The 15264-nt window shown below is 42.4% G+C and overlaps 1 protein-coding gene across 1 annotated transcript in view; it reads left to right on the forward strand.

The window, feature by feature from the left end:
* Positions 1-218: 218 nt before the first annotated feature.
* The window catches only part of Rasa2 (RAS p21 protein activator 2), a 97156-nt gene continuing 82110 nt past the window's right edge, over positions 219-15264 (forward strand). The window contains exon 1 of the mRNA XM_050157316.1: positions 219-472. Within this exon, the coding sequence (XP_050013273.1) occupies positions 337-472 (136 nt within the window). The 5' untranslated portion in view covers positions 219-336. The remainder of the gene's footprint in view (positions 473-15264) is intronic.

Here is a 15264-nt window from a genome sequence, read left to right on the forward strand (position 1 = left end):
TCCTTGAACATTAGAGGACCTGGAAGTGCGTTCGTGGGGGGACGCCCAATTCCCAGGGTTCTGGGGATCACAGCAGGGCCAGAGTTGTCCTCCCGGTGGGGGTTTCAGAGCCTTTCCCCGCCCCACTTTACCACTCAAGGCCGAGAGCTGGAGCAGGGTCCCAGCGAGGCTGAGCGAGGCTGGGCGAGGCGGGCGGGCACGGCGCGAGGGGCGGGGCGAGCCAGCCCGAAGCCGGGGCGGGGCCAGAGCGCGGCTCCATCCAGGCCTAGGCCTCGCCGGGCTCCGCCTTGCCCGGCTACGCAGGCGGTAGGATTGCGGTAGGGGCCGGGCGGCACCATGGCGGCGGCAGCGCCTGCTGCTGCGGCGGTGGCTTCTCCCGAGGCGCCGGCCGTCACGGGCACGACAGAACCCGAGGCGGGAGACGAGGACAGCCGCGAGGTCCGAGTGCTGCAGAGCCTGCGCGGCAGGATCTGTAAGCGGGGCCGGGGTCGGGGAAGGGGGGGCAGAGGGGATCCCGGGGCGGCGCGGCTGAGGGTGGGCGGCAGGCGCGCGCGGGGGTGGCGGCACGCCCGGGACTGGTGAGCCGGGATGGGGGTGTGTTGGGGGAGGCGCCGCGTCGACGGGACGGCGCGGGTCGGGGCTCCCCTCGGCGCGAGCAGGGCGGGGTGCTGCCCGCGCGGGCGAGCGAGCGGGCGGGCGGGCGGGCGGGCGGGCGGCAGGCGGGCGTGAGGGGCGCCGCCTGGAGCGCGGCCTGGACGCGGGAGCCCGGGGCGCGGCCGGGGGCGCGCCGAGTTTCCGGCCTCTCTCGGACGCAGGCCTGCGGGCGGCCGCGGACTACGGGAGCGGCCCGAGGTGGGAGCCCCGTGGTAATTACCGGGGAGGCGCGGCTGGAGGAGGGAGGGAGGCCGGCCGGGGCGGGGCGGGGCTGGGCCGGGCAGCGGGCTGAGGAGGGGGTGCGGAATCCCTGGGGCTCCGGGGATCCGGCCAGGTCGAGACGGCTGCTGGGGGCTGCGGAAGCCGGCGGCCCGGGGTCGGCTGGGCGCGGCGAGGCGAGGCGAGCAGGCGAGCGGGACGCCCGAGAAGCACGGGCCGGACACCTGTGCCCGCCCCACCTTGCTGCGGCGGCGGCGGGGACTTGAATCGAGAGACGGCGTGACTGACAGGGACTGTGGGCAGGATGTAGTGGCTTCCTGTGAGCAGGTCTCAAAACACAGTCATCCAGCCCGCTCTTAACCCACTTCATTCTTTCCCGTGCATTTGTTACTTTTGTGCGAGCGGCGCTGAGTTTAGAAGCTTACCCGGGGACCGGCTAGTGTGATTGTCCTTGCGATCCTTAGTCTTTTTAATGACCCGTTTGATATTGCATTGACTCCCCCCAGCTTGTTTAGACAACCCCCTTCATTGTTTGAAAGACAAATCAATAAAACTTAACTTTTGTTGGAAAAAAAAATTATTCAGTACCTTCAGATTGGAATCATGCTCCACGGTGTCTCTCCTCAACCCGAAAGATAGGGTTTTTTTTTTTGTTTGTTTTGTTTTGTTTTGTTTTTCGAGACAGGGTTTCTCTGTGGTTTTGGAGCCTGTCCTGGAACTAGCTCTGTAGACCAGGCTGGTCTCGAACTCACAGAGATCCGCCTGCCTCTGCCTCCCGAGTGCTGGGATTAAAGGCGTGCGCCACCACTGCCCGGCTATAGTTTATGTTTTGTATTAGACTGGCTAATACCGCTTTCTTCAGCAGAATATACAATTTTTCTTTTTAAATATTGACGCTATAACTTATTTTGGATTCTCTTACTTTTTTTTAAGTTACTCTCTTTCAAAAGAATTTGGAATTTTATTAAAACCCCAGGAGCAAACACGTGAAATGTCACTTTTTATTCCCTGTTGAGATCCTGGGACTCTTAGTGAAGATATTTTAGGTATTAAAACTTGGGAAATTATACCGTGGCAATGGATGCTTTGTGAGAGTCTTTTAAGTACCCAGTATTTTAAGTTACTTTCTTAGGGGTAAGGTTTTCACAGTTAATATTTCTTACTCCTAGTATTTGCATATATGCAATGCTTGGGTACAGCCCAGTGAATTAGGATTTCCTCCCCGCATTGATCTGGCTTTCCAGATTTTTGCGGCTTTATATTTCTCTATGAATTGATACTAGATACTGTCTGTGGAAGCCTGGCTGATCTCTAAAAGCAGATTGTTTTGTGGTGGTGACATATGCACTGTTGAAGTTGAGCCTTAGGGTTGGACTGTTTCTAGAAGGACGTAGATACCGTCTACTCTGACCTGCTCCAGAGCAAAGGTCCTGTGAACAGTTTGGCAAAGAGATTTGGGTGCAAATTAAAACACACACACACACACACACACACACACACCTTAATTCCCGTGGTTTAGGCAGTCCCACTGCCCAGAAATTGACCATTAAGCTCCTGGGAGTGTTATTTTCAGTTTAACTGGGGGCTAGAGTATTACCTTGCTTTCATCCTAGGCGGGTTATCTTTTAATTGCTCAGCTTATAGCTCGGGTCACGGTGTGACTGTTTCGCAAAGAAATATATTTAAATAAAGAAAGCCCCTCCCATTTCTGTGTCCTCCTTTTAGCTGGTGTAATGTAGAGCTGGTTAAGCTTGGGAACCTTGCAAGGAGATGCTCTTCTCTGTTCCTGAAACTGACATGTGGGTTTTGTAAGGTGAGGGCCGGAGAGTGGCAGAAACAGCAACAGGTGTTGAAGTCACAGAAATGGGCTGATGGTGGTCTGACAGGGAAGATACTGAGAATGGTGACAGAACCTGTGTGTCACCCCATTGCTTTTCAGCTTACTGAGAAACCTTGGGGGAGGGCCTGAGAGTTGCCTGTTGTCCTGGAGATGTACTGTAAGATTCAAGACGGCTCTTTGGAGGCCTCTGATCTGCAGTTAGAGACTTAGACTGCTGAAAAATCCGCCTGAGAGGAAACATTCCTATTCGTATTCCTGCCCCTTAGCTCTGAACCATCCCGGTGAAGAGTGAGCATGGATCCATGTATAGATTACTGAAGTTCTAGAGCTAGATGATAGTCCGCACCCTTCTTCAGGTCTCTCATTCCTAATTTGTGTCCCATGGATTTCACAAGGTATATGGTATCAGATTGATGGATCGAAACAAATGCAGGGTGGGGAGAGGGCTCAGCTGGTCAGGTGCCCGCTGTGCAAGCCTGAGGACCTGCCTTCCTCACCAGAGCCCTTATAAAAAGCTTGAGTAGGGGAGGAAGGCTTGCAGCACATTCCTTTAATCCCCGCAGCGGGAGAGTGGCCACAGGCAGATCCCTGGAACTCTTTGGCCCGGCCAGTGTGGCTGAGGAGAGCTTCTAGTTCATTGAGAAACCGTGTCTCAAATGATAAAGGTAGAGAGTCTCGGGCACCCACATGCACATCTGTACACAGCCACATGAACAAGAACACACATAGACAGAAACCATTTTACAGCTGCCTTTACACAGTCGGTTTAAGGAAATCTATTGCAGACAGTATTTTGGGTTATAGACTGATGGTCCGTTTACTATGCTAAAAAGCCTGAAAACATTTTGGGTGGTCAGCTTCCTTAACTGTATTCCAGGGGTAGAGTTGTTGGATATCTTGGAATTGTCTGTCCCCTGAGCCTTTAGGAACTGAAGTCAGGAGTACTTTTGGTCTGAACTACTTTGATGTAAGTGGCACACCTAAAGCTAGTTTGCATGCCCCCCCTTACACCCTATTTTCAGGTGAAAGAAGGGTTTTAGACTTTGTCTTTTATTTGTATCTTCAGGTTTGGTGTGACCTCCTTTTTGGTTACCACATTTTGTTCAGTCTGCCCTTGTCCAATTAAGTCCATTATAAAAGTTTTGAAAGGCTCCACACATACATGGGCTTTTGGCTCAGGGGATAGATACCTGGTTCATAAAGGTACCAGCTGTGAAGATTTGTGTGCAGTGTTTGAGTATTGTACAGTGAGATCTGCGAGAAGATGATTGTCACCCAAGAACTCACTTAGGATTTTGATATTTTCAGACCAGGAATGACAGGGCTGTTTGACAAAGCAGAGAGCAGAGCACTTAACAGTGCTTAAGCTTAGGGGTCTCGTGTAATGAGTCTACTGGGATTGAATGTACACTTAATTCCCAGCTTTTGTTCACACCTTTGTGTTCCTCTGTAGTCTCATGTGTAAATTGTGAATAGTAAAAATATCTGTCTCACAGGATTGCTATGATGATACCCCCAATCCACAACCAAAAAAGAGCGGGGTCAGCCATGGGCCATCTCTTCGGAAGGAGTGAAGCAGGAGATAAAGCCTTATCTGATGCTCTTGTCCAGCGCGCACCAGCTTTCCTGGTGTACACAGAAAGCTGTGTTCTGCTTTAGACTTGGTTAGGTAATATTCCTGTGACTTTAGATGGCTCATTCACCCGGGAGCTAATCTCTGTCTTCTCTGTATCATCTTCAGAGTGGGACCAGGGCTTTATCACCAGCCATTTTGCTCATGTTATTTCCTCTGCCGTATTTACATCAGAGAACCCTACACATGCTTCAGAAGCTTGTTCCATGTGATTTAAGTCTTTCAGACAAACTTACCCTCATTTCTAGCCATAGGGCTTTGATGCAGAAAACCAATATTGCAGTTCATGATCATTTTCTTATTATAGAAATCATTTGTGTATGTTCCTGTTATACTGTGAACTCTTTCAGTTTAGTATTCTTGTTTATGTTTTATTTTTGTCATTGTTGTTTTTAACAGTCTCACTAGAACAGGGCAGGCCTTTAGAAAACTATCTGGGGATAGTCTCAGAGTACTAGATGTGGAAGGATTTCTGTATTGCTGAACAAACTAGCAACTGTCAGTTTTCTCAAAGGAAAACTTCATGGATCTCTCAGGAAGTTCTTTTTTCCTTTGAAAATTGGAATTTTCACTTAGCCTAGGTTTGAACTGAGGCCAACGTTGCCTCGTTAGGAAAAGGGGTACATTTTTCTAAATGATTTATTAATGCTGACTTATTAATTAGAGTTTTAATTGTTATCTGACTATATTCATAAGTTTTGATATTAGTTGGCCCTGGAGCTTGGAAAAGAAAATCTTAAAATCATACTTTACACAGTAAGTGTTTTTATTTGGCACGGCAGGTTTAAGTGTTTTGGTAATAAGATATAAATCAAGACTTTTTATTGACTACCCAATAGTTGAGAGGAAGAGATTTAAAAGGAATTATTCATGCTAATAATTCATTATTATCAGATCTTTGAAACGAGATGATGAGTACGTGAGGGATTTAAAGGGTTTACTCATGGTAATAATTCATAATTGTCAGAAATTTGAAATGAGAGGATGAGTTATTTAGGACGGAAGAAGAATCCATCTTTGAGATGGATAGGAACTGAGGAGAAAGGGATCTTTGTAAAGTTCACAGAGCAGTCAGCTAAGCCTCTGCTCCGTGGAGGACAGGAGTAAACCTCAGTGAGTTCATAGAGGGGTTTTTGTAACTGAGAGCTCTTTGAATAGTTCCAGAAGTGACTGTGGAACTAATGTAGCTAGAATAAAACCATCATTTTATAGCCTTTAATTATAGACTCTAATCCTATTTTCTTGATAATGTGCTTTATGGAATTATTTAATAGTAGCAGATTATGTGTTTTGCCTACTGATATATTTCTATACTCTTTTAAAAACTGGTAATAAAGTTTTGCTGTATAGTCACATATTATTGTTAACTTAAGAAATATTTTATGTAAATTAAATTTTTATGACATTTAGTTATGTGTGGTATTTTAATCATCAAAAATCTAGCTAAATTTGCTTCATTTTTAAGAGTGTGCATGTGTGTGTGTACTTGTGTGCGCAGGTCTACATGTAAGTGTGTACATGTGTATGTGAAAGCCGGAGGGCAATTTCAGCTGTTGTCCTCAGGAGCAGTGCCCACCTCTCTTATGGCATGATGCTCAGTAATTAGTCTAGACTGACTGACGAGCAAGCTCCGTGGATCCCTCTGTCTCTGCCATCCTAGTGCTGGGATTACACACATGACCCTCCGCACCCAATATTTTTGCCTGGGTTTTGTTCTGAGGATTAAACTCAGGTCTTTGTGTTTGCCCCCCATGGCATGTTATAAGGTTATAGCAAATTTGAACAGGGCAGTAGTGGTGCACGCCTTTAATCCCAGTGCTCAGGAGGCAGAGGCAGGCGGATCTCTGTGTTTGAGGCCAGCCTGGTCTACAGAGTGAGTTCTAGGACAACCAGAGCTACACAGAGAAACTCTGTCTTAAACAAACCAAAACAACAGCAGCAGCAACCACAAACAGAACAGTGAGCTGTAGTTGGAAAATTTACTTTGAGTGTGGATCCTAATATCCTAATAGTGCTGTTCATGATAGATAGCTACGCAGATTGAGGAACCCTTGCATCTTTACTTCAAACATGGGTGTTTGGATGTGTCTTTAAACATCCCTTCTAGTTCTTTCATAGTTGCCTTATAAAGTGAACCATTTGCTTTAAGATAATACATCAGAGACTTTTGCTTTAATGCTTGAATTTGTTAATATACCTGTTTTGCATTTAATACAGTGCTCTTAAGAAATTTGCCTAAGACTTAATAGAATTGTTTGAATCCTAAACATTTTTTCTATGGCCAGTGGTTAATTCAGTAGTAGTATGTAATATATATTTGAGTATCTGGGAGGGCATATCAGTCCCTTGGACTGTAAAGTTTGTCCCAAGTTGTGAGTGGGATGAGGAAGTCTTTACTCACTGTTCTAGTCTAAGATTTATACTAAGCAGAAGTTTTCATTCATTCTCTGCTTAGAGGATTTTACAGTTTTAGAACTGGACGAGAAAGAAGATAACATTTGTGCTATTCTTGTGTACATACAGACTCTGGTGTTCAGGGACCCGAGTGTCACACAGTTAATGACTTGTAAGACAGTGCACTCTCAAAGGTTCCTCCTAGAATGCTACTGACTCATCTATGAATGTTGAAAATATGCTGCATGTAAGGTTTGAAGACTGCTTTCCCCTCTCCAGTGGTTTTTCAGAGTAGTGATAGAATTTCATTGAGCTTTGTACACATGTTCATCTGTTCCTGATGAAGTTTGTGTAGTGATAGGACTAGCAATGCAGCCAAGGGTGTGCGTTATGTGGAGACTGAACCTGGGTGTTCACTTATTTATGCCAGACTTTATCTCAACCTTTTGCAGTCTTGACTGTCCATCAGTGTTGCTTGTGTTCTTTAAAAAGTTCTGGTACCCAGACTCTAGGATCATCATTTTGAGTGTCTACCAGTTTAGTTTGTATTCTTTTAGAGATTATTTAAGCACTTACAAACAATTGTGCATTGTGGCTTTTCTACCACAGAGAAATAGAAGCAAAATATGCATGTTTTGCATCTCTCTTTTTCAATATAACGTGAAGATTTTTTCATATCCTCATTAAAAATAATATATTTGTAATATGCATAATCTCTCATCTGGATGTATTGTATTTTATTTAACCAGTCACCTATTGATGGACATTTAAGTTGTTTTTGCCTTTGTAATAACAAATGTTGTGTGTGTGCGTGTGTGTATGTGTAGAGTACTGGGAAAGAATTCAGAGTCTTTGTGCTCTACCACCAAGTTGTATCTGGCCCAGCTGTATGTTATTTATTTATTTTTTTGTTTTGCTTTGTTTTGTTTTTCAAGGCAGGGTTTCTCTGTGTAGCCCTGGTTATCCTGGAACTTGCTCTGTGGAACAGGCTGGTCTTGAATACACAGATCTGCCTGCCTCTGCCTCCCCGAGTGCTGAGGTTAAAGATGTGTGCCACCACCGCTGGCTACTGTGTGTTATTTTAAATGTGAGCTCTCACTATGTTTCCCAGGCTGACCTTGAATTTGTGGTGATCTTTTGTTTTTTATTTTTTCAAGATGGGTTTCTCTATGTGTCTTTGGAGCCTGTCTTGGGCCTCACTCTGTAGACCAGGCTGGCCTTAAACTCACAGAGATCTGCCTCCCTTTGCCTCCTGAGTGGTGGAACTAAAGGTGTGCACCACCACCGTTGGCATGATGATCCTTTTGGCTCCTGCAGTCACTGAATGTGCTGAGATTTCTGGTTTGCATCACTGTGTCTAGGCTTCATACAGATTTTTATAAAGAGGCCCCTGGAACAATATGTGCAAAAGTACTTCACAAAAGAAAATAAATTATCTAGTAAATATGTGAAAGTGCTGGTGAAATTGAACAGAAATAAATCAGAGAAGCCGGGCGGTGGTGGCGCACGCCTTTAATCCCAGCACTCGGGAGGCAGAGGCAGGCGGATCTCTGAGAGTTTGAGGCTAGCCTGGTCTACAAGAGCTAGTTCCGGGACAGGCACCAAAGCTACAGAGAAACCCTGTCTTGAAAAACAGAACAAAACAAACAAACAAACAAACAAAAGAAATCAGAGAAACAATTGTATGAATATATCACCATTAACAAAAGGTGGAAACCTTGCTTCTTTCAGTATTTAATGAGTGCGTAGGAAAGCATACTTTGTACTTTTATTGTGATTTTAAATTTATAAAACCATGTTATAGCATTTTGGTAGTATTTATTAAAATTTAAATGTATTTTTCCTATGTGTTTTTACTTCTACCATATTATCCTACAGGCACATACAAAGAGGTTTTGTGTTGGTCTTGTTTGTTTAAAAAGAAAGACATAATTAAAGTGTTCATTAACAGGAAAGTAGATAGTCTGTTCATACATATATACTGTAGCAGTTAAAAAGAATGAAGTACATATATATTAGAATGACCCCAAGATGTATCATTGGGTGGGGAAAAAGTGTTATTAAAGTAATAAATATATATTTCTATCATACATCCATTTTCCTGTTCACCTAGCCATCCATCCCTCTAATCTGTTTTTGTGGTCCTGAGGATCAAACCTGGGACATCACAAATGCCAATTAAGCTTTCTATCACTGAGTTTAGCCAGTCCCTTAGTGTGCTTTTCAACTCGGGACAGTGAACTTTTCTCTGTAAACTAATAGATACATTTTATTAAAAAGATGTCTGAAAAGATGTATAGCTTGATTATTATTTTCAGTGGTGGCAACAGGAATTAGTCTTCCTTGTAATGACTTGATTTTTAATAGAGAGTATAAATGTATTGGAGATATTATCAAACATTTCTGTTTGTACAAATGAAGTGTTAGTCAGATACTGTGAGTCACAATTCGACTTGAATTCTCTATGTAAAATCAGGTTTGGTAACATTTTAAGTACACATTGAAATTAATAATATCAACTTTTCTATTTTTAAATCTTATTAGTGTGTGTGTGTAAATTTTATTAGTGTGTGTATGTTTAAATGTATGTAATTCTGTAGAGAGGGGCACCACGTGTGTGTGTGTGTGTGTGTGTGTGTGTGTGTGTGTGTGTGAGAGAGAGAGAGAGAGAGAGAGAGAGAGAGAGAGAGAGAGAGAATAACCTGAAGGAGTTGATTCTCTCCTCCACTGTGTGGGTCTTTCATACTGAACTCAGGTTGTCAGAATTAGTACCCAGTGTCTTTACCTGCTGAGTTTTCTTACTAGCCCTCCCCTTTTATTATTTTTGACAATTTAAAGATTTATATTTAATAATGTATACATAAATTCAGGTGCCTGTGGGAGCCAGAGGAGTTAGAGGCAGTTGTGAGCCGCTCTAATGTAGATGCTGGGAACTGACCCCAGGTCTTCAAGAGAAGTATGTGCCAATCCCATAATTTAAAGAAAGTAAAACTTAAAAATACAAAGGATTCCTATATAGTTTGCCTATTTGATCAGTTGTTTATGCTAAAAATGTTGACTTTTCAAAAAGTTAATAACTTTCAGAGGAATGTTATATTTGAAGGTCCTCAATAATTTTGAACCTGTATTTTTGGGTAGTCTTATTTATGTAAAACTTCCTGGGCCAGGTAATGGTGGTGCACACCTTTAATCCCAGGACTCGGGAGGCAAAGGAGTACCTATGGGGAAGTGAACCCGTGTTTATTGGATATTTACTGTTTTTCAGGTAGTGTGCTAGGATAGTTTGCATGTTATTAAATTTGCTTCATTTTATGTAGAGGATTGTTGTTCTTGACTTTAAAGATGCAGCAACAGAGAGCTCTTCAGCAGTGTAAGACAAGGTCTTGGCAGGTTTGTTGACAAGGCTCATGTCTTTTCCCACTAGGCTGCTTGTCTTCCAGTATTTTGGAATGAATTTGTTTCCATTGACAAGACTTGGTGATTACCTCTAAATTAACCGTGGTCTAATGAAATGGATACTCAATAAAGTTAGAATGTTGTCAAATGTAGTAAAAATGAATCTAGGGATTCATAAAATAGTCTTTTGTTTTCCTAATTCTGCTTTTGTGGGTTTTCTGCCCACTTGCTTGCTTCTTTCTTGTTTCTCTCCCCCTTCCTTCCTTTTCTTCTCACTGTTTTTTGACGTGAAATCTCTCTATGTGGTTCTGGCTGGCCTCAGACTCTCAGTCTAGCTGGAGTGCTGGAGCTGCAGACGTGTTACCATAGCCACTGAGTTCTCTGCTGTGGACTGCAGTTTCTTGCTTTTCAGTAGTTCTAATAAATACACACCTCTTATACAGAGAGGGGGATATGTAGCATTTGTTATCAGGTACTGCTTTGTTGCTTTTGAAAAGGGGCTAGTAAGAATTCCAATACCAAAGATAACAGTTACAGCCCCTGTAAGGCCTGTCCTTGTGGCCCAGCTCTTCCACCATTTGTCTTTAGCCTTTTGCTTGACATTACAGGCTCTCTAGGTTGTCTTATGAACCTTGCTAAGCATCCTGTAACTGCAGGAACCAATGGCCTGCCTCAGCAGAGATTACACCATAATCTCTGTTTGCTTTCTCACCTTGCAAAGGGGCTGTAAGAACCATAGAAACCAGCACACATTCAACAGTGACACTGTAAGTGGGCAAGGCAAACCACAGGAAGATCGTTCTTGCACTTGGTAACATACTTCTATAACCCATGGACACTTCCTGGCAATATCTTGTGAAACTCGCCTTTTCATGTGCAGTAGTTTCCTAACTTCTTCTTCTAGACTAAGCTTCAGTCAGAGGTGATTAATATCATAGTGCAGATAGCTGCAGCTGTTATGCATTATCTTTGATCTGGACCTAGTGGTTTGGATAAGGGAATTGTTTGTAGATGTTAATTTTCAAGAACCTCTAGCCAAACAAGGATATTGATAGTTACTATTTACTAAGTACTTTCTTTGTTTTAGATATTGTGTCAAGGGCTTTACCACAGTTAATGTTCACTACCGACCTAAGTATTATCTCTTTTTACACAGGAAATTGAAACTAAGGACATAACAGATTGTTAAGTGCCCAAAGCTTATATTGAAACCCAACTGTCTGCTTTAAAACACGGTCATTTAACTGGCTGTATTGTCAGTACCGCTTGTTATAGTGGTATTTTATTTGTGTTTTACTAAATATAGCTTGCCTGAAGATCAGAGAGCAAAGCAGCCATACTAGTCAGCCATACTGGCCAAGGAGTGGTGGCACACACCTTTAATCCCAGGACTCAGGAGACAGACAGATCTCTGTGAATTCAAGGCCACCCTGAGCTACACTGAGATGAATCTGTTTAAAATAGAAAGAAAGCTCACAGCTTCCCAGCACTTGGGAAGTGGAGACAGGAATGATATGGCTGTGTGGAGAAAAGACTATACAGTGAAGAGGCAGGAGCTCAGTGGAGTGTGAAGTCTGAGGATCCGTGGAGACAGGATCTCACTGTTTCGGTCTGAAGGTTGATAAAGAGGTAAAAGGTCTCTCCAATGGCTGGCTGCTTTTCTTTTCTGATCTTTGGAGACAGTATCTATGTCTGGGTTTTATTATTCATGCTATACCTCGTGATTTTAGAATTGCCCTGTTGCAAAAATTGAAATTAAAATTAGAAAAGTTTAAAGACTTCATTATATATTACCATATCATAGCTAGGACTATGTATTATGTAATTAGATGACAATTTAATCTTATCTAAGCTTCTTAACATGAGTCCATATTTTTATATATTTAATATTTTTAACTTTTTAAAGATGTACTCTCAAGTGTATGAATGCTGTTTGTTGGGATGTGTATGTATGTATATGTGCACATGTGCTCTACATGTGTACCTCACACCCTCAGAGTGTGCCAGAGCCCTAGAGCTGGAGTTATAGATGGTTGTGAGCCATCATGTGGGTGTCAGGAACTAAACTCAGGTGCTCTGCAAGATCAGCAAGTGCTTTTAACTGATGAGCTATCTCTCCAGCTCCTCGAGTATATTTTTAAGTATGTATATTCTCTTTTTTTTTTTGTAAAGATATGGTGGTATTGACATGGGTCATATCTTCTCACTATGTAAAAACTATATGCTTAGCTTGGCATTTCTGTTGTGATGATAACACATCCCATGTCACTCAGGCCAGTTGATACCAGGTTCACGGAATTCTCTCTCTAGAGTATTGCTTCCATTCTTTTCTTTTCACTCTTTGCTTTTTGTTACTTCAGTTCAAGTCCCTCGTCAGATTTTTCTGAAGTAGACTGTGAAAACAGAAGTTTCTGGTTGTTCTCAAACATTCAGAGGCTTATATTAATTAGAAATGCTCAACTGAGGGCGCTGGAGAGATGGCTCAGTGGTTAAGAGCATTGCCTGCTCTCCCAAAGGTCCTGAGTTCAATTCCCAGCAACCACATGGTGGCTCACAACCATCTGTAATGAGGTCTGGTGCCCTCTTCTGGCCTGCAGACATACACACAGAATATTGTATATCTAATAAATAATAAATATTTAAAAAAAACAAAAAAAAAAAAAAAGAAATGCTCAACTGATAGCTCAGGCTTGTTACTAGCTAACTCTTATGTTTAAATTAACCCATATTTCTTTTTTAAAAATTTCATTTTATATTCCAACCACAATTTTCTCTCTCACCTCCTCCTCGCCTCCACCCCCAGCTCACCCCCCATCCCCTCCTCCCAACATGGGTAAGGGATCCTATGGGGAGTTAACAGAGTCTGGCACATTAAATTTGGGCAAGACCAAGCCTCTCCTAGGGAATATTAGCCCATATTTCTGTCTATACTTTGCCATGTGGCTTGCTTGGTACCTTTTCTCAGTGTGGCGTTCTCGTCTTGCTTCTCTGTGCTTACCCGTGACTCTGGATTCCACCCTTCTTCCCATCATAGTCTGGTCCCTATACTCCTGCCTGGCTACTGGCCAATTAGAGTTTCATTAAACCAATTCAAGTGACAAATCTTACAGTGTACAAGAGCATTATTCCACAGCAAGACCATATAAAAGGGTTACTTTTAGTAACCCTTGCCTGGCGGTAGTGACTCTTGATTTTAATCCCAACACTCAAGTGGCAGAGGCAGGTGGATCTCTGAGTTGGAGGCCAGCCTGGTCTATAAAACGAGTTTCAAGACAGCCAGGGCTACACAGAGAAACCCTGTCTCAATATAAACTAAAACAAGCAAATAAAAAACTCAAAAACTTAGTAATCCTTGTTGTCTATGAAGTTAGGACTCTGAGGTTTCCATCTTAGGTTCTCTGTCAAACCCTCCCGTGTCCTCAGGTTTCCCCTTTTATCTGCTTCCTCAGTTTGTCATCTTCACTGCTGCCTTGAAGATGCTCCTCTAATTGCCGCTCCAGATTTGTCTTCCTACTGCAGCAGTCTTCTTCCAGTGTTAATTTCTATGTTTTGAAAAAGGTACTTATCACTTGAAAGATTTATTTTGAAAATTAACTAAAATAACATGGCATTCTTAAAAAGTCTACTGTGAAATATATATTATTTATTAAATAAATGTTAGCTTTTATTGTGGTTTGACTTGCCCTTTTCCCACTGCAAATAGTCTTTTTCATAGTGTTCTTTTGTCCGGGACCCTGCCCTATTTTGATTTCCTTTGAGGATTAATCCCTTTAGGATCTGTGTTGACTCCTGTCCTTCTTTGTATTAAAGGTATGCTTTGAAGTAGGTCTGAGTTTACCAAATCTCTTCCAGACAGGGATAGAGTCTCAGAACTACTATTTTAGAAGGGATTGAAGAATAGAGTGGAAAGCAGTCATACTATAGCTTTTGACTGTGATTTAATTCATTGATGCTGTTGCTGCTGATTTACTTTATTAAAACTGTATTGCTTGCCTAATAGGTTTATTATACAAATTTGTTAATGCAAATGAAATGAGACATTGAGAAAATTCTTAGGGGCATTCAAATATTTAAGAGATAGCTTATATTAGTAGTATCTTTTCCTAGGATATGTATAAGTACACAATACAACCTATTGATAGAAATATATAGATGGGATGGTCCCCAAACATACACATACATACCAAAGTCTCTGTTGAACAACTAGATATTCTAGTGCTAGATACAGTTTGTATGGTAGGCTAGAAAGATGGCTCAGTTGTTAAAATGTTTGCTACAAAGTCATGAGAATCTGAGTTTGATCTCTACAACTCAAATAAGAACAAACAAAAAAGCACAGATGTTATGGTATATGCTTAAAATTCTAGTTTGTTGGGGAGGTGGATCTCTGGGGCTCAGGGGCTAGCCAGGCTTAGTCAAACTTGTTAGCTCCAGGTTCAGTAAGAGGCTTTGTTTCCCAAATAAAAAAAAAATTACATGGTAGGATCTAGGTACAAGCAAGCCTCCCTGCCCACATGGAGTTATTGTACAATCTACACAGGGAGGACAAGCTTTGAAATAACATAACTGGAATGGTGGTTAAGCAAATAAGAGCACATGCTCTTCCAAAGGACCTGAGTTTGGTTCCCAGGACGCATATGGGTGGCAGCTCTCTACAGCCTGTAATTCTAGCTCTAGGGCTATCTGGTGTCCTCTTATAGCTTCCTCGGGGACTGTACTCAGGTGCGCGCGCACACACATGCTGCATTTAAAACTTAAAATTATTAGAGTTTTAGGCCAGCTAAGGTTACTTACTGAGACTCTTTCTCCAAAATAAATAAATTTAAATAAGTTACATGTAAATTTCTTCTTTAATATAAATTGATCTGTGTCAGCACTCTAAAGGTTAAAAGTAGGTCCCTTGTATATGGTATGTGGCATGTTAATAAATGTAAGCAGGAGTGGGTACCACATTTAATGACAGAGGATGAGAGTAGTCAAGGACTTCATTGAGAAGGTAGCTTCTGCATAACTACCTAAGGAGATGGGAGAAACATTTAATTTTATAGGAGATAGTCACTTTTTGCCATTGTCAAAAAGTAAACAGTTAAAAGCAAGATAATAAATGACAATGGAAATAGTAACTGAT

This window comes from Alexandromys fortis, unplaced genomic scaffold (assembly GCF_014885135.2).
Source record: "Alexandromys fortis isolate MF-2015 unplaced genomic scaffold, M_Fortis_MF-2015_v1.1 scaffold_85, whole genome shotgun sequence".
In the NCBI taxonomy this organism is placed as follows: Eukaryota; Metazoa; Chordata; class Mammalia; order Rodentia; family Cricetidae; genus Alexandromys; species Alexandromys fortis.